This window comes from Dipodomys ordii, unplaced genomic scaffold, assembly GCF_000151885.1.
Source record: "Dipodomys ordii isolate 6190 unplaced genomic scaffold, Dord_2.0 Scaffold15, whole genome shotgun sequence".
Lineage (NCBI taxonomy): Eukaryota > Metazoa > Chordata > Mammalia > Rodentia > Heteromyidae > Dipodomys > Dipodomys ordii.
The window spans coordinates 17985668-18007698 of NW_012267231.1; the positions used below are offsets into that span (position 1 = coordinate 17985668).

General features: G+C 52.9%; 1 protein-coding gene across 1 annotated transcript; it reads left to right on the forward strand.

Annotated features, from left to right (window-relative positions):
• The first annotated feature begins 2025 nt into the window (after positions 1-2025).
• Cib2 (calcium and integrin binding family member 2) lies at positions 2026-20348 on the forward strand. Its single transcript, XM_013012019.1, has 6 exons — positions 2026-2220; positions 9405-9439; positions 15020-15131; positions 15890-16037; positions 19420-19615; positions 20272-20348. Exons 1-6 carry the CDS (start codon positions 2170-2172, stop codon positions 20291-20293), a joined length of 564 nt encoding a protein of 187 aa, XP_012867473.1. The 5' UTR covers positions 2026-2169; the 3' UTR covers positions 20294-20348.
• The last annotated feature ends 1683 nt before the right edge of the window (positions 20349-22031 follow it).

Consider the following 22031-nt stretch of genomic DNA (forward strand, 5'->3'; position numbering starts at 1 on the left):
TAAATTCATAATACAAAAAAATAAACTAAAATACAGCCTGGGCCCTAAATTGGAGAAGTAGGATCCTGGATCCTGGATAGATGCTATGGACAGCCAACCTCTGATTTCCTTCAACTTTCTAGGTCAGAGGTTAGCAAATCCAGCCCACTGTCAGTTGTTGTAAATAAAACTTTATTGGAACTTGAAAAAAAAAAGTATGAGAGACTCCATCTCAGTCAAGGGCTGGGCAAAGTGGCATACTTCTATGGTCTCAGCAGTGAAGGGCAGCATGTTTAAGGGGATCACAGTCCATCAGTAAAGCTAGGCATTAACTTGATATAACCAATGCCACCAGGTCCTGGTAGCTCATGCCCATTATTCTAGCTACTCAGAAGCTGAGATCTGAAGGATCCAAGCTAGAGGCCAACTGGAACATATCTAGACTCCATCCATAGCAAAATAATCAGCAAAAAGCCAGGCTAGAAGCATGGCTCATGTGGTAGAGTGCCAGCCTACTAATCCTAACATGTGCTAGGCTCTGAGTTTAATCTCCTGTACACACACACACACTCACATAGAGCTTGAGCACACAGACGCTGATGTGGATAAAAAAATAACCTGTAAAAAGTCTTTTCTTCTGAAAGATAAAAGGAAATGAATGACATCAACATCCTGACTATTCAGATTTTCAACCCTCCAAACACAGAAATAAGTAGTTGAGCATTCAGGTGCTGCCTTCCAGGAACCCACACAGTGAACCAAAATTCTCAGCAGTTACACACTGCTTGGTTTTGATGGGTGCATGCCTCTCATCCTCGCTGCTCAAGGGGCTGAGATCTGAGGATTGAGATTTGAAGTCAGCCTATCTGTCTCTAGTTAATCAGCAAAATAGCAGAAGCGGAACTATGGCTGAAGTGGTAGTGTGAATGAAGACGCCAGAGAGAGCCACCAAGTCCTGAGTTCAAGCCCCAGTACAGGCACTAAATAAATAGTAAAGGTGAAAGAAAGCATTTAGGTTTTGCCAGTTTCTTGGGTCTTCATTTCCTTTTGAAGGCTCTCTTGTATTAAATAAATCTACATGATTTTCTGCCTTTAGTGTGTCTTCTGTGAAATTAATTTTCAGGCCCAGCCTGGGATCCTAAGAGGATATGGATAAAAGTTTGTGTCCCTAAGGGGCAGTAAATGGCATTTGCTTAAAACCCCAAGAGGCCGCCGCCCTGGCCTTTGTCACACTTCTCTGGACACAGTAAGCTGTTGAAATCCTCTCACGTACCAAAGAGTGTGGGGCAAATCCTGCCCTCCACTCTGGGGAGCTCAGGGCCTGGCGTGTCCTGGCCAGTCAAGGGCCAGAGAGGCCAGGCCGAGCTCAGAGGTCGATGCGGGGAAGGAAGAGCTGGGCCAAGGTCGGGCGCTGAGGACTCCCGGCCCGGGCCAGGAGGTGACCAGATGGTGCTTGTTCCACCGCCACCCCCCTTGCAGGGATTCCCGCATCCAACACCTTCCCGCCACTCCCGGGGTGAGACCCGGGGGTCCCCGATGGCAGGAGGTGCTGATGGACCCTGAAGGACAGCAGCGTGACCATTGCGCGCCACGGCCACAGCGCCCCCCGGAGGACCAGGATCGCACTGCAACGGTAGAGCCCGGCCACGGCCCCGCTCGCAGGGGGCGGAGCCTCCTCTAAACGAGATGTATTCTTAGCCCCGCCCCTCCCTCTCTCTGGGGGCGGAGTCTCCTCTCCATTGGGTCCTTTCTTGGTCCCGCCTCCGCTCGTGGGGGCGGAGTCTCCTCCACGCGGGTTCCGGTGTGGGCCCTTCTCTCCCGCTAGGGGCAGAGCCTTCCCACGCTGGGTCCAGTCCTGGCCCTGCCCCTCCTCACCCTGCCTCTACACTGGATCCAATCTTTGCTCCGCCCCTTCTCGCGCTAGGGGCGGAGCCTCCGGCGGGATCCAGTCTTGGCCCCGCCCCGTCTCCGACTGGGGGCGGAGCCTCCGGCGGGGTCCAGTCCTGGCCTGTGGCTTGCCGCCTCTCCGAGCGGAGCGGGGCGGGGCGGGGCGGGGCGCGGCGCGGCGGCCCCCGGGGATGCTGCCGGCCGCGGAGCTGGCCAAGGCCGCGGGCCGCGGGGCTCCGGGCTCCCGGGGCGGCTGATGGGAGGCGGCGGCCCGGGCAGGCGAGCCACCGCGCGGCCGTCGCCATGGGGAATAAGCAGACCATCTTCACGGAGGAGCAGCTGGACAACTACCAGGTGAGCCCCGCCGCCCTGGCGTCTCCTCCACAGGCCTCCCTGGAAGCCAGTCACCTGGGTTCAAACCCTTCCTCTGCCCGCAGCGCCCAGCCTTGACCTTGGGCCGGTGATTCCCGCCCCGGAGCCTCTGTTTCTCCACTTGGGGGATGAGAGTGCCTTCCGGATGGAAGATTCTGTCGTGTCCACCTCGGTCACTTGTCCTCTCGGGCGGCCCTTACCCCACTTCAGTGCCAATAGTCTCGGCTCCATCCCAGGAAGGGCTGCAGGGGGTGCATCGCCCCCCCACAATCAGGTCTTAAATTAGAGGTATCCCGTTAGGGCATCTTCCCTTTGCTCCAGGACAGAAATAATTGGAGCAAGAAGCCAGGTTCTATGCGTGCAAGCCAACTTTTTAAAATCCTCTCTGCACCTCAGCAGCAGCTCCTGGCCTCAGACCTTTCTGGGTTGCAGAAGTGGTTGTCCAGGCCCTGGAGCCTGGGTCCCCTCACCCCTTGGGCCACCTCTGAACCATTCCCCCGCCCCCCACTGCACTACCCAGGCTCTTTCTTTCTCCTGCTGCTGCCCATCCCCCAAAGTTTCCATGGCCTGGAGTGCCTCTTCCCTGCTTTCCACCTTGATCAACCTCATCCTTCAAGATCCAACTCTCAGGCCAGGCCTGAGGGCTCAAGCCTGTCATCTTAGCTACTCAGGAGACAGAACTGAGGATTGTAGTTCAAAGCCATCCCTGGCAGGGAAGTCCATGAGACTCTTATCTCCAGTTAACCACCAAAAAGCCAGAAGGGGAGCTGTGTCTTAAGTGATAGAGCACTAGCCTTTAGCAACAAAGCGAAGAGACAGCGTCTGGGCCCTGAGTTCAAGCCCCAGTACTAGCACAGATGCACTCTCTCTGTCTCTGTCTCTCTGTCTGTCTGTCTGTCTGTCTGTCTGTCTCTCTCTCTCTCTCTCTCTCTCTCTCACACACACACACACCCTCTGACTCCCCCAGGCAGACCTATTTTGTCACCTGTTCCTAGATTAGAAGACAGGGGCACAGTAGCCACCTGTCTGTCCCCTTCATGTATACTTAGGTTGGTATGAAGGAAAAGGACATTGTGCAGTCTCTCTCTGTACCAGTTCTACTTGCCCAGCACAATGAAGTGGATTATTAAATCCACTTTACAGGCGAATAAAACGACACTAAAGAGCCATTCAGTACCTTCGCTATGTGAGATTCACATACAATTAGAATGGTGCTCCAAGATTTGTCCCCAATCATTTGGGATGATGCTAGACCAGGTGTTTGTTTTTTCCTGTCAATTTTTTTTTTTTGGTAGGGATGTGGATTTACTGCTTGAACTCAGGGTCTAGGTGCAGTCCCTGATTTTTTTTTTTTTTCCCAAGGCTAGAGCTCCACTTCTGGCTTTTGGTTTGTTTGTTTGTTTTGTTTTTTGGTGGTTCACTGGAGATAAGAGTCTCACAGAAAATAAAATAAAATTTTTTAAAAAAAGAGTCTCACAGATTTTCCTGCCAATGCTGGCTTTGAATTGTGATCCTCCTCAGATCTTAGCCTCCTGAGTAGTTAGGGTGACAGGCATAAGCCACCAGTACCTGGCTAAATTTCTTTATTATTATTTTTATTATTATTTTCTTCTCTTGGGCTATAGAGGTGGGGGCAGGGGCAAGAGTGGGACAAAGATCCCCTTTGCTTGGCATGGATCTGACTATTGGGTGGCGTGAGGCCCAAGTGGTATAGACAAGTGACAGGTGTGTTCTAGGGAAGGGCACACATGGGCTGGAAGGGGACTCCTACCTTGACAGGAAGGTTCAAAGACCACACAAGCTTGAGTGGTCCTAGAAGATAGCGACAGGATTTTGCCCACGATGACGTGAAAGGATCCACTCCAGGCAGAGGGGACAGCTTGGATAAAAGCTTAGAGGAAGGCATGGATAAATGGTCCATACCCAGCGGGGAGGAGTGGCCTGGCAGCGGGAAAGAGCCTGGGTCTCCCTTCAGACAAGCCCGGCATTGGGTTACCGTTTGGACAGAGCCTGTCTCAGCATTGAGTTCCGATCCTGTCTAGACTGTGCCAGGCAGGGTGGGAGAAATAAGAGCCAGGAAACCTAAGAACCCCACATCCCCTTCCCTGTGGCTCTCCAGCCATGGCCAGTGAGGCCTGGATGGGCGGGGGCTCCCCCAAGCTATCCGGGACTCTCCAGCTCTTCCTGGTGTCAATGATCCCTGCAATTAGACTTCTGTGCAGATGATTCTTCTAAGTCATTCATCCCTTTCCCAGACTCCCTAACAGGCCTCCTTCACCTTTTCCACAACTGCTTACACCATCCGCCTCTCCAGCTGCTGCTCTCAGACCACCTTTGTAGTTAAGAGCAAGCCCAGTGGGGGCTAAAGTGAGGTGCAAGTAGTAGAGTGCCAGCCTTGTGTGTGAAAGTCAAGGAAGACCTGAAGGCCCTGAATTCAAGCCCCAGTTACCACCCACACTCAAAACACAAGCCCTGTGACTCAGTCTCTCTTGCTTCTTGGTTGTTTTGTTTTGTTTTTTGGTCGGTTGTGGGGCTTGAACTCGGGGCCTGGGCGCTGTCCCTCAGCTCTTCAGCTCAAGGCTAGCGCTCTACCACTTGAGCCACAGCACCATTTCCGGCTTTTTCTGCTTCTGTGGTGCTGAGGAATGGAACCCAGGGCCTCATGCATGCAAGGCAAGCTTTCTACCACTGAGCCACCTTCCCAGCTCTCTCTTGCTTCTTACCTGGAGTTCCACACTCTCTCCACCCTCTTTCCTGGCCTCCATAAACCCCAGGAAACAGAAATCCAACTTCTTGCCCAGCCTCCAGTCACAGATTTTTTTGTTTTTGGTCATGAAGCTTGAACTTGGGGCCTGTGTACTGTACCTGAGCTTTTGTGCTCAAGGCTAGCGCTCTACCACTTTGAGCCACAGAAACTTCCAGTTTTCTGGTGGTTCATTGGAGGTAAGAGTCTCACAGGTGCCTGTGGCTCATGCCTGTAATTGTAGCTATCAGGAGGCTGAGATCTGAGGATCACAGTTCAAAGCCAGCCCTGGCAGGAACGTCTGTGAGACTCTTATCTCCAATTAACACCAGAAAACTGGAAGTGGCTCAAGTGTTAGAGCACTCGCCTTGAAATGAAGACTTGAGGACAGTGCCCAGGCCCAGAGTTCAAGCCCCACAACCAACAAAAGAAAAGAGTCTCATGAATTTTCCTGCCCAGGCTGGCTTTGAACCACAATCTTCAGATCTCAGCCTTCTAAGTAGGTAGGATTATAGGTGTGAGCCACCAGCACCTGGCTGATATTATTTTATTTTTTCCTTTGAAAGTAATCTACGTACAGGCCACATTTGTGTCAGTAGCTTACACCTATCATCCTAGCTACTCAGGAGGCTGAGATCTGAAGATCATGGCTCAAAGCCAGCTCAGACAGGAGAGTCCATGAAACTTTTTTTTTTGGCCGGTCATGGGGCTTGAACTCAGGGCGCTGTCCCTGAGCTCTTCAGCTCAAGCCTAGCTCTCTACCATTTGAGCCACAGCACCACCAAATCTTGGGGCTTGAACTTGGGCACTGTCCTTGAGCTTCTTTTGCTTTAGGCTAGCACTCTACCACTTGATCCACAGTGCTACTTCCAGCATTTTTTGTTTATGTGGTACTGAGGAATCAAACCCAGGGCTTCAGGCTGAGAAGCTGGCTCAGTGATAGAGTGCTCGCCTTGCATGCATGAGGCCCTGGGTTTGATTCCTCAGCATCACATAAGCAGAAAAAGCCAGAAGTGGTGCTGTCGCTCAAATAGAGCGCTAGCCTTGGGCTGAATTGGGACAGTGCTCAGGCCCAGAGTTCAGGCCCCACAACCAAAAACACAAAAAATAAAACAAACCCAGGGCTTCATGAATGCTAGGCAAGCACTCTTCCACTAAGCCACATTCCTAGCCCCATGAAACTCTTATCTCCAATGAACCATCATAAGAAGCTGGAAGTGGGGCTGTGGCTCAAGGGGTAGAGAGCCAGCCTTGAGCAAAAAAATAAAAATAAAAATAACCTCAGGAAGAGCACCTATGTGTGAGTTCAAGCCCCAGAACTGGCACACTGAATGAGAGAGAGACAGAGAGAGAGAGAGAGAGAGAGAAGAGGGAGGGAGGGAGGGAAGGAGGGAAGGAGGGAAGGAGGAAGGAAGGAAGAAAGGAAGGAAGGAAGGAAGGAAGGAAGGAAGGAAGGAAGAAAGGAAGGGAGGAAAAAGTTGAGCCCCACCCCTAGAAGAGAGCCCTCCGCAGTCTATGGCATATCAGGTGGCTCAGAAGGAAAACCTCATTGGGCTACACAGGGCCTAGAAACTTCTCCCACCCCTCCCCTGTTCCACCCAGGGAAACCCTAGCTGCCCCATGCAATCCTCTTTGGTCATGAAATCCAATCACCCTAGTGGCCAGCGCCTTCAGATTCTCTAGAGCCAGGCTGTCTGTCTGCAAGGCTGGGCTGTGGCCATTTGCCCACCAGAGCAGGAGGCCTGGGACTCTGCGCTCTGCGAAGGCCAAGGGCAGAGTAACTGAATGGTGGGGATGAGCAGGAAAGCCCTTCACAGGCCGGCGTTCATCTTAGCAAGTGCTGGCTGCTTTGCATCTCCCAGCTTCTCTCCCAGGCCCAGTCTTACAGCCATCATCCAAGACTCCAGTGGGTTTATGAATTTACTTTTTTACCAGTCCTGGGGCTTGAACTCAGGAACTGGGCGCTGTCCCTGCACTTCTTTTGCTCAAGGCTAGCACTCTACCACGTGAGCCACTTCTGGCTTTTTCTGAGTAGTTTATTGGAGATAAGAGTCGATTTTCCTGCCCTGACTGGCTTCAAAATATGATCCTCAGATCTCTGCCTCCTGAGTAGCTAGGATGATAGGTATGAGTCACCAGTGCCCAGCTCCAGTGTTTTGTTTTGTTTTTCAATTTTTACTTACTCTGAAATGGCCAGTCGACGGACAGTGTAAGTCATTTAGCTATCTAAATGCCGGCTGGGCATGGGTAGCTCATACCTGTTGTCCTAGCTACACAGGAGGCTGAGATCTGAAGATCATGGTTCAAAGTCAGCCAGGCAGGAAAGTCCTTGAGACTCTTGTCTCCAAAAAGGCAGAAGTGGAGGTATGGCTCAAGTGGTAGCCTGCCAGTCTTGAGGGGAAAAACTAAGCAAGAGCATGAGGCCTTGAGTTCAAGCCCCAGTACTGGCATAAAATTTTTAAAAAAATCTTTTACAGGTTGCTGATAGTTCACACCTGTAATCCTAGCTCCTCAAGAGGCTGACATCTGAGAATCCTGGTTCAAAGCTAGCCTGGGTAGAAAAGTGCACACGATTCTTTTTTTTTTTTTTTTTTTGTCAGTTGTGGGGCCTGAACTCTGGGCCTGGGCGCTGTCCCTCAGCTCTTCAGCTCAAGGCTAGTGCTCTACCTCTTAAGCCACAGCACCACTTCTGGCTTTTTCTTTTTTGCTTATGTGGTGCTGAGGAATCGAACCCAGGGCCTCAGGCATGCAAGGCAAGCACTCTATCACTGAGCCACCTTCCCAGCCCCAAGATTCTTATCTCTAATAAACTACTCAAAAAGCTGAAGTGGATCTGTGGCTCAAGTGGTAGAGTGCTAGGCTTGAGCACAAAAGCTCAGGGACAGTGCCCAGGCCCTGAGTTTCAGCCCCAGGATTGGCATGCTTGCACGCACACACACACACACACACACACACACACACACACACACACACACAGATAGACCTTCTGAGGAGAGTCTATGATCCAATAGCCTAGAAACCACATGCTTTCACCACCCTGCACCACCCAGCCTCCTATCTCTCTATCCAGACGTTATACCAGCTGCTGTCCCTCCTCTTCCTCTCTGCTGTGTTCACTTCATTCATTTCATCCATTCCTCCAGTCCCTTCCTCCTTCCCTGTAGGTGTGAACTTATATGCTCCTTTTTAATTTTTGTGCCAGTACTGGGACTTGAACTCAGGACCTTGACACTGTCCCTTAGCTTTTACATTCAAGGCTGGCACACTACCACTTGCATCACACCTGCACTTCTGGCTTTTTTTTTTTTTTTGCTTGTCCTGGGGCTTGAACTCTGGGTCTCAGCACTGTCTCTATGCTTCTTTTGCTGAGCCAGAGCACCACTTCTGGCTTTTTCTGAGTAGTTAATTGGAGATAAGAGTCTCCTGGACTTTCCTGCCCAGGTTGGCCTTGAACTGGGATCCTCAGATCTCAACCTCCTGAGTAGCTAGGATGACAGGTGTGAGCCACCAGTTCTAGGCTTACTTCCAGACTTCTTACTGGTTCACTGGAGACAAAGGTCTCATGGACTCTCCTGCGCTGGCTGACTTCCAATTGTGATCTGCTGATCTCAGCTTCTTGAGTAGCTGGGATTGCAGATGTGAGCTACCAGGGCCTGGCCGTGGTCACCTGATCTGTCATTCCTGTGGTTTCAGAAGCCCGGCGTTGCTGGTGATTCCTCTGCCCGTATGGCTGGACATATCAGCCACAAGACTGTGCTCTGGGCCGCTCAGGACTCACTGTACATTGCATGCCTGCTCACAGCCCCATCTTCAGTGCTTGTAGTGGTTCACCCCCTGTGGGGCCTCCCTGAAGACAGTGGAATTACCTCCTGCCTGCCCGTGTCTTCCCAAGGTCTATCTCACCAGCCCTCACATCTGCTGCGTCCATCTATGACTCCCCTTCTCTCCCCTGAACCCCAAGGGTGCATCGGGTTCACAGGGCTAGCACTGGAGACATTGTATGGATCCATTAGAATCATTGGTCCCCCAAGGGAGAGGTAGCTGGGACTCTCCTATCTCCCCAGTCCCCCCAGACCAGGGCTGTCCAGTGGGGCCCTGAGGATGGAAGGGAGGGAGAGAGGGAGAGAGGAAGGAAGCAAGCTAGGAAGTTGGGATCATTTAGGCTCTCTCTCTCTCTCTCTCTTTCTCTCTCTCTCTCTCTGTCAGTCATGAGGCTTGAACTCTGGGCCTGGGTGCTGTTCCTTAGCTTCTCAGCTTAAGGCTAGCGCTCTACCACTTGAGCCACAGCACCACTTCTGGCTTTTTTCTGCTTATGTGGTGCTGAGGAATCGAACCCAGGGCCTCATGCATGCAAGGCAAGCACTCTACCACTGAGCCACCTTCCCAGCCCCCACTTAGGCTCTTGTGTGTTTTTCCTTCCCAGGACTGTACGTTCTTCAATAAGAAAGACATCCTCAAGTAAGTATGGCTCTCTGTCTACTTCTTTGGGGCTGTGGCAGGGGTGAGGCTGGGGACCCCATGTGTCCTGGTTATGGGTGCCAGAGTTGAAGAAGAGCCATCGGAGTCAAGTCCAGGAACCAGCTGCCCCCCAGATGGCTGTGTAGGCTCAAGAATGTCCCTTTCTTCTTCTCTTCTCTCTTCTTCCTCCCCTCTTCCCTCCACATCAGCTTATTATGGGCTGGCCCAAGGTAGAGAGCTAAGGCACATTTTCATGATGGCCTCACTGCAGCCTTGTCACAAGATGATCTAGTTATCAAGCTCACGCCTGTAATCCCAGCTACTCAGGAAGCTGAGACAGGAAGATCACAGTCCAAAGCCAGCCCAGACAGGAAAGTCTGTGAGACTCTTACCTCCAGTGAACCACCAGAAGGCTAGAAACGGAGGATGTGTGGCTCAGGTAGTAGGTAGGTAGAGTGCCAGCCTTGAGGGAAAAAGCTAAGCAAGAGCATGAGGCCATGAGTTCAAGCCCCAGTACTGACACATTAAAAACAATAATAAAGATCTTGTCCACTTTTCCAGATAGGCCTTGGCACCTTGGCTAAGTCACACACCCAGGATCTGGAGGCCTGGCCTGGCTGCAGGTCCCTTGCTGTCCTCTGAGCTGTGGGGCCCGCTGCCCCTGTCTGTTAGGCTAGGGGACGCTCAGGGCCATGTGGCTGAGGCCCTGATGTCTTTCCTGAGCTGTGTCTTACATGTTCTCTTTGTTCTCCAGATGCCAATTGCTCTTAAGGGGTACGGGAGCGGGGTCCTGGACAGGAAAGATGGAAGGGGGGAATGAGGCCAGGACACACCCAAGCCCCCTAGCCCTCCCCCCCCTCTTCCTCACAGCCCCAGCCCCAGCCAGTGAGCAGGGATCACAGAATGCTAGGAAAGCTGCCCCAAGGGGCCCCTTCCGCACAGGGTGTCAGGTGACGCTAAAAGCCAGCGAATTCTCAGGATCACTTTCCCTGAGGATCGATGGCCAGGCTGGGCCTAGAACCTGGCACAGCATCCCCAGAGAGCTGGGCTCTGGTCTGTCCTTGCCCTGTCCCCTCGCCACAGTGAGAGACACTTTACTTCTACCCACTGAAGAGAGGTAGGGTGAGGAGCAGAACCCCCCCCCCCACAGGCCTGGCCTCAGACCCTGGTTTCGAATCCCACCTCCCAGCTCTGTAGCCTTCTACAAGGTTTGGCCTTCTGGAAAGTGGGGGAACCCCAAAGCATGATGGGACAGTACCTGAGTGCTAGAAAGGTGGCACTTCCACTGAGAAAAGTGGCCACAGAGCGGTCACTCGGGCCTTCTGGTAGCCCCCCTGAACTTTTAGGTCTCTCGACACAACTCCCTCTCCCCCCTTACCATACTTGGGGGAGCTCCTAATACCCTAAACCCCCACTTTTGTTGATGCCAAGCCAGGCTGTGTGTCCTCACCACAGCCCACCCTATGCCCACTTAGCCATCAACGCCCCATCCCCCGATCGTTACCCTACTATCCCCTCTGACCGGCATGGCCTTTGTCAATTCCTGTACCCACAGCATCGCCACGCCCGGTCCAGATCAGCTCCCACACTTCCTGTGGTAGCCCGCCAACTCTCTGTACTTCCCTTCACTCCCAACCCAGGCTTTGTGGGGGTGTGGGTCCTCAGGTCACCCCACCTGAGTTGGGTCTCTGCCATGCTGCCTGTTAGCTACTGGTGAAGCCTCAAAAAAAGCCTGTGGGTGAAAGATTGGAGGGTCATGGAGACAAGGACACGGACCTGCTCCCCCAGCCCTCCACCACTGCTCATCCCTGCGAGCCACTGAAACACTGTGACACATTTGGGGGTATCCCTGGCCCATTGAGAAATAAGCAGGGGACTGCAGAAAGGCAAGAATACTCAAGGAAGGGTCCTGGCTCCCCACAGACCCAGCCTGCCCAGTTCTGAAGGCTTTAGCACTCCAGCTTTTGTTATTTTATTTATTTTTGTTGGTCATGGGACTTGAGCTCTGGGCCTGGGCGCTGTCCCTCAGCTCTTCAGCTCAAGGCTAGCACTCTATCACTTGAGCCACAGCGCCACTTCCAGTTTTCTGGTGGTTAATTGGAGACAAGAGTCTCACAGACTTGCCTGCCTGGACTGGGTTCCAACCATGATCCTCAGATCTCAGCCTCCTGAGATGACAGGTGTGAGCCACTGCCCCCCTTTATTTATTTATTTATTTTTGTACCAATGCTAGACCTTGAATCCAGGGCCTAGACACTGCTCCTTTACTTGTTCATCAAGGCTGGTGCTCTACCAGTTGAGCCACAGCTCCACTTCTGGCTTTTTGGTGACTCATTGGAGCTGAAGAGTTTCATGAACTTTCCTGCCTTTTGCACTTCAAACAGCGATGCTCAGACCCCAGCCTCCTGAGTAGCTAGGATGTAAGGTGTGAGCCACTGGGACCCAGCCCAGCACCCCAGCCTGGGGAGATCAGTACCAGTGCAAAGGCCAAGCCTGAGGCCTTCCAAGTGGGAGAAGGCCCCCCAAGGCAGCTGGACACCCCCACTTCTGCCCGGCCCAGCCTGTTCTGTCCCTTGACGCCCCATTTCTGCCTGGCACTGCCTGTTGTGTCCTTCGTGCATTGAGGTCCTGCCTCTTGCTCATCGCCGCACCTTAGGGACCCTAATCATGGGTGTGTGTGTGTGTGTGTGTGTGTGTGTGTGTGTGTGTGCAAAGCCTCATGGGAGCCGTCACACAGCCCCGGGGGACGTCAGGACCAGGGACAGTGATCACACGGGAGGAAGGGCTGCTGGGGCCGGCCACAGCCCACCCTCAGGGAAGGGCAGGGGAGGGGGCGCGGCCCTCCCCCCATCCCCGCACCCCGTCCCCGCTGCGACCGGAGAGGCCGAGCCAGGGTCAGGGTGGCAGCTGTGCGTGGGTCAGCCTCAAGGCCGGCTCCGCCCGCCCCCCGCGGTGTGCCCTCTTCCAGGCCTCCGTGTCCCCCCACCCTGGCGGGTGTCTTTGGTAAGCTGCACCCCGAGTACAGACCAGATGGCGAGGCGGAAACCCGAGCGCGGGGCTCTGCGTTACAGCTCGGGGCCGCTGCCAGGCAGTGGGTCAATGACACCACCGGGGACGGGCTGCGGGGCCAGCGCTCTGCCCTCCCCGCCCCGTGCCCGCCTCGGCCCCGCCCCGCATCCCTGTGCCCGCCTCGGCCCCGCCCCGCGTCACTGGCCCCGCCCCTGCCCCTCAGCCCGGCCTCCTGTCCAAACCCCCTCTCCTGTCCCCTCTCTCTGGGAAAATGTAATCGCACCCCGCTCTTATTCCCCAGCTGAGTCTCAGCAGACCCCACCCAGCCACACATCCTGTTTACAGGCCCTCTGTTCTCTGTCTGCCGGGGACTTAACCAGTGGTTCATGCCTGTAATCCCAGCAACTCAGGAGCTGAGCTATAAGGATCTTGGTCTAAAGCAGGCCAGTTAGAAAAGTCTCTGAGACTCTTATCTCCAAGCAACCATCAAAAAGCCAGACTTTTTATTTTTTAATTTTAAGCCAGAAATAAGCCTGTGGCTCACACTTGTAATCTTAGCTTCTCAGGAGGCCAAGATCTGAGGATCCAGGTTCAAAAGCAGCCCAGGCAGGGAAGTCTATGAGACTTAAAAAAATTTTTTTTAATTACCATTAACTAGTTGTACAAAGGAGCTGCCATTTAACAATGCAGTTTATGAATACAATGTATCTTGATCAATGTTATTCCTTATCTGTGAGATTCTTATCTCCAATGAATCACCAAAAACCTAGAACTGGAGCTGTGGCTCAAGTAGTAGAGTGCCAGCCTGGAGCAAAAAAAACCCCCACAAAATCCCTCAGGGACAGTGCTCAGGCTCTGAATTCAAGCCCTAGAATGGTGTGTGTGTGTGGGTATGTGTGTGTGTGTGTGCACGCGCATGCACACACACACACAGCCAGAAGTGACTCAAATGGTAGAGCGCCAGTCTTAAGTGAAAAAGCTAAAGGATAGTGTTCAGGCCCTGTGTTTAAGCACTAACACACACACACACACACAAAGAAAGAGAAAGGAAGGAAGGAGGAAAGGAAAGAAGGCAGGGACGGAAAGGAAAACAATGAGTCTGTCAATTGTGTATGAATTACCCATTGCTTTAAGGGCAAGATTTTTCCTTCATGCAGGAAATAAGAACAGAGGAAGCTCTTGGGCGCCCACTTGTGGTACATCGGGGCTAGATCCTCCCTCCTGGGTATTTCCGACTGGCTTCCACCCACAGTGCAGGAAGTTGGAGATTTCTTGCCTCCAACTGTCTCCAGGAGCTTCTCCGTGATTTCTAATCCTTTTTAAGAGGAACATGTGCTTTGAGCTTTTCTTTTTTTACTTCTGGTCGGTTGTGGGTCTTGAACTCTGGGCCTGGGCGCTGTCCTCGGCTCTTCAGCTCAAGGCTAGTGCCCGACCACTTGAGCCACAGCGCCACTTCCAGCTTTTTCTGCTTATGTGGTGCTGAGGAGTTGAACCCAGGGCCTCATGCATGTGAGGCAAGCACTCTACCACTGAGCCACCTTCCCGGCCCCCCCCTTTTAAAATTCTATTAGCCAGACACTAATGATTCACACCTGTCATCCTAGTTACTCAGGAGGCTGAGATCTGAGGATCGTGGTTCGAAGTTAGCCCAGGAAGCAAAGTTCATGAGACTCTTATCTCCAATGAACCACCAGAAAACTGGAAGTGGTGCTGTGGCTTAAGTGGTAGAGCACTAGTTTTGTGCAAAAGAACTCAGGGAGAGCGCCCAGGCCTTGAGTTCAAGTCTCATGACCGACCCAAAAAAATTCTATTTGCCTCGGACAGGCTCTGAAATAGGAGATGAGGTGTTTTTCCAGGCTCCTGGGCTTACAGGGAGAAAATGGAGGTCCTGGGTTCAAGTCTTGTCCCTGCTAACATGCCCTTAACCCTTGAGCCTCAATGGGCAGCTAACATCTACCTCTCATGGTGGCTTTCTTCTCGCTGTGACTTTCCCTGAGAGCACTAGCCCCGGGCCTGGAGCAAGGTGAGCCACTCGGATGATGGCAGTTTAACATTCAGCTAAACACCCCGAGTTGGAGGAACCCAAGGGTGGGGTGACTGGGCCAAAGGAAGGCTGTGGGCACCCGACCCTTGTGGCTCATGCCTGTCAGCCCAGCTGCTCAGGAGGCTGAGATGGAGGTTTGAAGCCAGCTGGGAGGAGACAAATCTGAGACTGATCTCCAATTAGCCAGCAAAAAGCCGGAAGTGGAGGGATGGCTCAAGTGGTAGAGCACCAGCCTGGAGCAAAAAAGTTAAGGGAGAGCGTGAGTTCAAGCCCCTAGCTGTCTCTCTGTCTCTGTCTGTCTGTCTGTCTCTCTCTCTCTCTCTCTCTCACACACACACACACTAAGACCATTAGGAAAGCCCGGGAAGGGGAGAGTAGACTTGGCCCCAGTCCCCAGGGCCAGGGGTAATGAAGGTGTGAATGGCACACATCAGGTCCTGGCTGAGGATGGTTTTCAGAGGCTCAGGCAGGGTGACATGGGTCTCTGGGAGCTCAAGGCTCAGTGTGCTCCTCTGCTTCTCTGGAAGACTCCACGCCCGGTTCTATGAGCTGGCCCCCAACCTCGTCCCCATGGACTACAGGAAGAGCCCCATCGTCCACGTCCCCATGAGTCTCATCATCCAGATGCCCGAGCTCCGGGTAGGCAAAGGCGGGGCTAGAGGCGGGGCCGGGGTGGTGCAGGGAGGAGCCTGGCACGGGGCGGGGCCTGGCGAGGGGTGGGGCTTGGGTCAGGGGCAAGCCTGGGGTGTGGTCTGTGAGCTGGGGGCGGGGCCTGGCGCAGGGGCGGGGCCCGGGACTCAGCAGCAGACAAGCCTAGAGCAGCCAGCCATTCCCAGCCTAGCCTTGGACATACCCTGATCTCCTGCTCCCCCTATTGAGGATGCCTGTGTAGGATCTGGACGTGTAAAGTGGGCTCAGCCCACTCACGGGCTAGGAGCCCACTGTCCATCTGCATATGTTATGGGTTTCTTACATACTGCAGTCTGGGTGTCGGCGATCAGGCCTGTAATCCCAGCAACTCAGGAAGCTGAGATCTGAGGATCTCAGTTTGAAGCCTTCCTAGGCAGATAAGGCCCTAAGATTCTCATCTCCAGTTAGCCACCGAAAAAAGCTAGAAGTGTTAGAGCACTAACCTTGAGAAAAGAAAAAAAAAAACCTTCAAGGGTTAGGCCTTGAGTTCAAGTCCCAAAACTGGCACACAAAAGTAAAAAAAGAGAGAAAACAAAAGAAAAAGAGAAAGCAATGAAGGAAGGAAGGAAGGAAACCAAACCAGTTAAGTAGGGGACGTTAATATTCTCCCTTTATAGATAGAGAAACTGAGGCTTGGGAGATTCAGGTGGCCTGACCAAGGCCAATCTGCATGGTCTTTGGGTGATGGTGACATTGATCTCCCCCAGGAAAACCCCTTCAAAGAGAGGATCGTGGAGTCCTTTTCTGAGGAGGGCGATGGCAACCTCACCTTTAATGACTTCGTGGACATGTTCTCTGTGCTGTGCGAGTCGGCACCCCGGGAGCTCAAAGCGAGCTACGCCTTCAAGATTTACGGTAGGGAGACAGGCACCATGGCTCACACCTGTAATCCCTGCTACTCAGAAGGCTGAAGGCAAGTTGAAACCAGCCCGGGCAGGAAAAGTCTGTGAGACTTTTTTTTTTTTTGGGGGGGGGGTCCGGTCGTGGGGCCTGAACTCTGGGCCTGGGCGCTGTCCCTCAGCTCTTCAGCTCAAGGCAAGCGCTCTACCACTTGAGCCACAGCGCCACTTCTGGCTTTTTTCTTTTTGCTTATGTGGCGCTGAGGAATCGAACCCAGGGCCTCAGGCATGCAAGGCAAGCGCTCTACCACTGAGCCACCTTCCCAGCCCGTCTGTGAGACTTTTTATCTCCAATGAATCAACAAAAAGCTGGCAATGGGACCTGTGGCTCAAGCGGTTGAACTCCAGCCTTGATAGAAAAAGCTAAGGGACAGTGCCAGTCTAAGAACTGGCACCAATTAAAACAAACAACAAAAAACCCAAAGCCAGGCTCCGGTGGTTCATGCCTGTAATTATAGCTACTCAGGAGGCTGAGATCTAAGGATTGCGGTTCAAAACCAGCCCAGGCAGGAAAGTTCATGAAACTTTCATCTCCAGTTAGCCTACCAGAAAGCCAGAAGTGGTGCTGTGGCTTAAAAGTGGTAGATTGCTAGCCTTGAGTTGAAAAGGCTCAGGGATAGCACCCAGGCCCTGGGTTCAAGGACCACAACCAAAACGCAACAACAACAACAAAAACAAAAACCACCAGGGGGGAAAAGTGAACTTGAAGAATCTGTAGGCCAGATTCTGGGGACCTGGGCATTGGTGATAAGGTCAGGGACCAAGGCCTGCCCCCTCTCCCCTCCTCCTTCTCATAAACCATAGGCAGGCTGGTTTCTCCAGTTCAGCCCTTGTGACTCTTCTCTCCCTGGTCACCAGAGGGCGCTATGCAATTGACTCTCCATGGCCAAAGAAGACTGGCCCCAAAGTCCACCTGCCTACCAGCCTGGGCCTGACCTCTAAGACCCCGTATCACCCTTTGAGGGTCCTTGGATGCAGACAGCAGGTCCCTAGTTTGGGCTGACACCTATCCTGGACCAGAAGACCCCCACAACAACAAACCTCTGGCCAGGCACTGGTGGCTCATGTCTGTAATCCCAGCCACTCAGGGGGCTGAGATCTGAGTATTGTAGTTCAAAGCCAGCCTAGGCAGGAAAGCCTGTGAGACTCTTATCTCCAATTAAACACCAGAAAACCGGAAATGGAGCTGTATGTAGCTCAAAATGGTAGAGTGCTAGCCTTGAGAAAAAGAATTCTGGGAAAGCACCCAGGCCATGAGTTCAAACCCCACAACCAACAAATGAAAAGAAAAAAGAGCCGGGCACCAATGGCTCACACTTGTAATCCTAGCTACTCAGGAGGCTGAGATCTGAGGATTGTAGTTCAAAGCCAGCCCGGGCAGGAGAAGACCATGAGACTCATATCTCTAGTGAACCATCAGAAAACTGGAAGTGGCGCTGTAGCTCAATTGGTAAAGCCCTCATCTTGAGCTGAAGAGCTCAAAGACAGTGCCCAGGCCCAGAGTTCAAGCCCCATGACTGACAAAAGAGAAAAGAAAAAAAGAAAAGAACAAAAACCTGTCATCCTCAACACCTTTGGGAAAACCTTTGAGCTAGAGAGGAGATACCACGGCCATGCAGGGCTGTCTTTTCATTTGGAAAGTGTCATGTTTTATTTCAAAGCAATTTTGTTCTAGAAACATCCGTACACCATACCAGGCAGCACTTGCCTGTCCGTTCTCTGTGAGCCCTGGACTCATGGCTTGTAGCTCCCTACGTCTAGGACCCGATGGTGTTGGGAGGGACTGCTGTCTTCCCCAAAGGGAAGCACAGAGCACCAAAGGACCTGTTTCCTCTCATTGAATGGACAGAAGAATCTAGGTGGCCGTCGAGCTAGTATGTCCAGAGAATCTCCTCTCCTCTCACCTACCCTGGAGGCCTTCCCGGGTAGCAAGGGTGTCAGTCTCCTCAGGACATGGGTTCTAGGTCAAGCACTGACCAAAGATATGGCCGGACAGGGTCTTGCCCTTCCCACTTTCTCCATCTCTGGTGTGGACCCATCCAAGGGCCCATGTGAGGGGGCGGGGCCACTCACAGCACCACTTCAAGAAAGTCCTTAAGAGTCATCTCCAATGAACCACCAAGGAAAAAAGTCAGAAGTGGAGCTGTGGCTCAGGGACAGTCCCCAGGCCCTGAGTTCACACCCCAGGACTGGGCCCATCCTCCCCGACCCTCCAAACCACTGTGCTGTGTCCTGCTGAGGTGGTGCTCAAAACCAAACCATGCTTCCTGCTCTGTGTGTGTACAGAGATTGTAGCCTTGCGGCCTTTTCATCTCCTGACAGGACTATTTTCTGTACTGAAATTTGTGAACTCAGATCTTTTTGCTTGCTAGGGCAGACACTCTACAATCTGAGCCATGTCCCCAACCTTTTTTGTTTTTGCTTTGGTTATTTTGGAAATAAGATCTCCTCTTTACATCCACACTGGCTTGGACTGGGATCCTCCTATTTTCCACTCGCTTCACGCTTAGGATTCCAGGCTCAGCTTGGTATATTTTTGTTTTGTCGTTTTGTTTTGCCTAGGTTGGCCTCGAACCCACTGTCCTCTAGATCTGCTTCCCAAGGAGCAGCAATGATAGGCATGAACCGCTTCGACAGGCGGCTTTTGCATTGGCAGATGAAATTGTGTTTGCCATTTGCATGATGCATGTGCTATCGTGCACTACATGTTGGACTCAAGGCCTGCAGTTTGGAAAACATGGACCTTAGAGTCAAAAGAGGCCCAGTCCAAATTCTGCTCTAGAACTTGGTTTTTCTGGATGTTAGCTCGAGGGGCCATCTGACCAGGGCCTGACATTCACAGAGAGCCTCCAGTTTGAAACTAGCTCAGCCTGTGGTTATACATTCAGTGGTTCTGGAGGATATTTGTTTGCTGCGTATTCTTGGTCAGTCCTAAGGTCTTGAACTCAGGACCTTAAGCCTGGTGCTCTTACGCTCTAAGCCATACCTTCCAGTCTTGTTTTTGCTGGTTACCTTTCAAAATAGGGTCTGGCAAACTCCTCCCACCTCTGGCTAACCTTGAACCATGATCCTTCTACCCTGAGCCTTCTGAGGGATTGGATCACAGGTGTGAGCCCCGTGTCTGGCAGTTGGGGCACATTTGTGTGTTCAGTATCTGTCCCTTTGGTCCCCTCCAGCTGGGCACAGGGATCCTGTCTCCCCAGTGTGTGCCTGGAGATGCTCTGGGGGGATCCAGTGTCTGTTGGGGTGACCAGGGTGTCCAGCTAGGAGGAGAGAGGCAATTGAGGGCTTCCTGGGAGAGGGGTGAACTCCTCCACAGCCCTCCCTGTGCCCCGCAGACTTTAACACGGACAACTTCATCTGCAAAGAGGACCTGGAGCTGACGCTGGCCCGGCTCACCAAGTCAGAGCTGGACGAGGACGAGGTGGTGCTGGTGTGCGACAAGGTCATCGAGGAGGCGGACTTGGATGGGGACGGCAAGCTGGGCTTCGCGGACTTCGAGGACATGATCGCCAAGGCGCCTGACTTCCTCAGGTGCCGCCAGCAGGGGGCACCCACGCGAGCGGGGGGGGCGGGGGCAGCAGGGATGGATGGTGGGGGTCCATGGGACCTCCATAGGCCCTGATGGGCAGGTCAGGAAGCAGACAAGCAGGTTCTAGGCCCAGCTCCCCTCCCGCTGTGGCCTTGTGCGTGGCTGGCCACTGATGGCTCACACCTGTCATCCCAGCTAGTCAGGAGGCTGAGATCTGAGGATCGCGGTTCAAAGCCAGCCGGAGCTGGTTGTTGTGGATTTTATTTATTTAGTTTGGTCAGTCTTGGGGCTTGAACGCAGGGCCTGAGTGCTGTCCCTGAGCTCTTCTGCTCAAGGCTAGTGCTCTACCACTTTGAGCCACAACACCACTTCCAGTTTTCTTTTCCTGCCCAGGCTGGCCTCGAACCAGGATCCTCAGATCTCAGTCTCCTGAGTAGCTGGGATGACAGGTGTGAGCCACTGGCACCTGGCCTTGCTTTTGTTGTTTTTTGTGCTGATCCTGGGGCTTGAACTCAGGATGTGGGCATAGATAGCATCCTAGCTCTCACACAGGTGGGCGCTCTACCACTTGAACCACACCTACACTACTAACTAGCAGCACCTTTTCTGATGAGCCTTCTGCCCTGCCCATGACCTCTGTCCTTTCTCTCTTTTTCAGCACTTTCCATATCCGGATCTGAGGAGCCTGCTGGGGCCTGAAGCCCCCCTCCAGACTTCTGTCTGCACAGGGGTGTCACCTTCACGCACCCCCAGAGCGGGACTGTGGTTCACACTCACATAGACACTCCTGGTGGCCCTTTAAGCAAAAAATAAATAAATAAATACGGAAAATTAACCAGGGAAGGGAGTATGAGCAACAGGACCTTCCCCAGGGTACCCCAAGATCTGGTTCTTTTCCGGGGTCTCCTGAACAATGCATGGCTCAATACTCACCCCCCACCCTCCCCTCCAGCCAGGCACTGTCATCCCAGAGACTCAAAAGGCTGAGATCTGAGGATCATGGTTCAAAGCCAACCCAAGGCAGGAAAGTCTGTGAGACTCTTATTTCCAATGAACCACCAAAAAAGCCAGAAGTGGTGCTGTGGCTCAAGTGGTAGAGCACCAGCCTTGAATGAGAAAAGCTTAGGGATAGTGCCCAGGCCCTGAGCTCAAGTCCTACATATTCACACACACACACACACACACACACACACACACACACACACAAGAAAACTCCCCGGGAGGGGTTGGCAGGAGCCTAACAGCCTGATGAACCCCCAGTCACCCCCAAAGTTGTGCACACCAGGGTTCAATAAGCTATGCAATCTCTTTTCCAAAGCCCAGTGCAGGACTGCGCCCCCGCCCTGTCAGTCCTTGTCCAGTCGCTGTCCCCAAGCGAAGTTGTACAGGTGTAGGTCCAAGGGCTCCGTCTCTGTCCCCAAGTCATCACCCCGGAATCCCCCACGCCATGGCCGCCCGGCTGCCATGGGCTGGGCACAGATGTGTGAACCAAGAGTAAATCGGTCCTGTGTCTGTCACTATGGAGAACATTCTGGGGTACTGCTTCACTTCACCCTCCAGACCCCACGAAGGTGTTTCTGACTTCAAAAGATATTGGCTGACAAGTGTTTTCATGGCTGCTTTGTTTGTTTTTGTCAGACGTGGGGCTTGAACTTGGGCCTGGATGCTATTCCTGAGCCCCAAAGCGCTCTACCACTTGAGCCCCTTCTGTTTTTCTAGTGACTCATTGGAGAGAAGAGTCTCACGGACTTTCCTGCCCGGACTGGCTTTGATCATGTGATCCTCAGATCTCAGCCTCCTGAGTAGCTGGGATGATAGGTGTGAGCCATGGCGCCCGGCCAGACTGCCATACGGAGGGTCTCTGACCAGGCCCTCACTAGGTGTGGGTCCTCATCTATAGCACAAAAGGGTTGGGCTAGGATTTGCCTAGCTTATGGAGGCTGGGGTGCAGGGAGGAGCTGGTGGGGCAATTCTGGGGGACCAGAGTCAAGGCCACAGGCCTCCCTACCCACTGAGGCAGGAGCAGAATTGAGGCTTTGGTCAGGACGTTCTGGGTTTTTCTCAGGAGGGGAGCTGGTCTGGTTTTTCCAGAGCAATTTTGTTCAGTTTTTGTTGGTATTTGTTTTGTTTTGTGTCAGGCCTGGACCTTGAACTCATGACCGAGTTTTTATCCCTCTGGGCTTTTTCATCCAAGGGTGGCACTCTACCACTTGAGCCACAGCATTATTTCTGGCTTTTTGTTCCTTCCTTGGAGATAAGAATCCTCCAGACTATCCTGCCCGGGTTGGCTTTGAACCGCCATCCTCAGATCTCAGCTTCCCAAGTAGCTGGAATTACAAGCATGAGCCGCCCCCCCCCCCGCCCTCCCCCTGGTTTATCAAAAGCAGTTGTGTGATGTCACTTGTCAAGTTAGGAAAG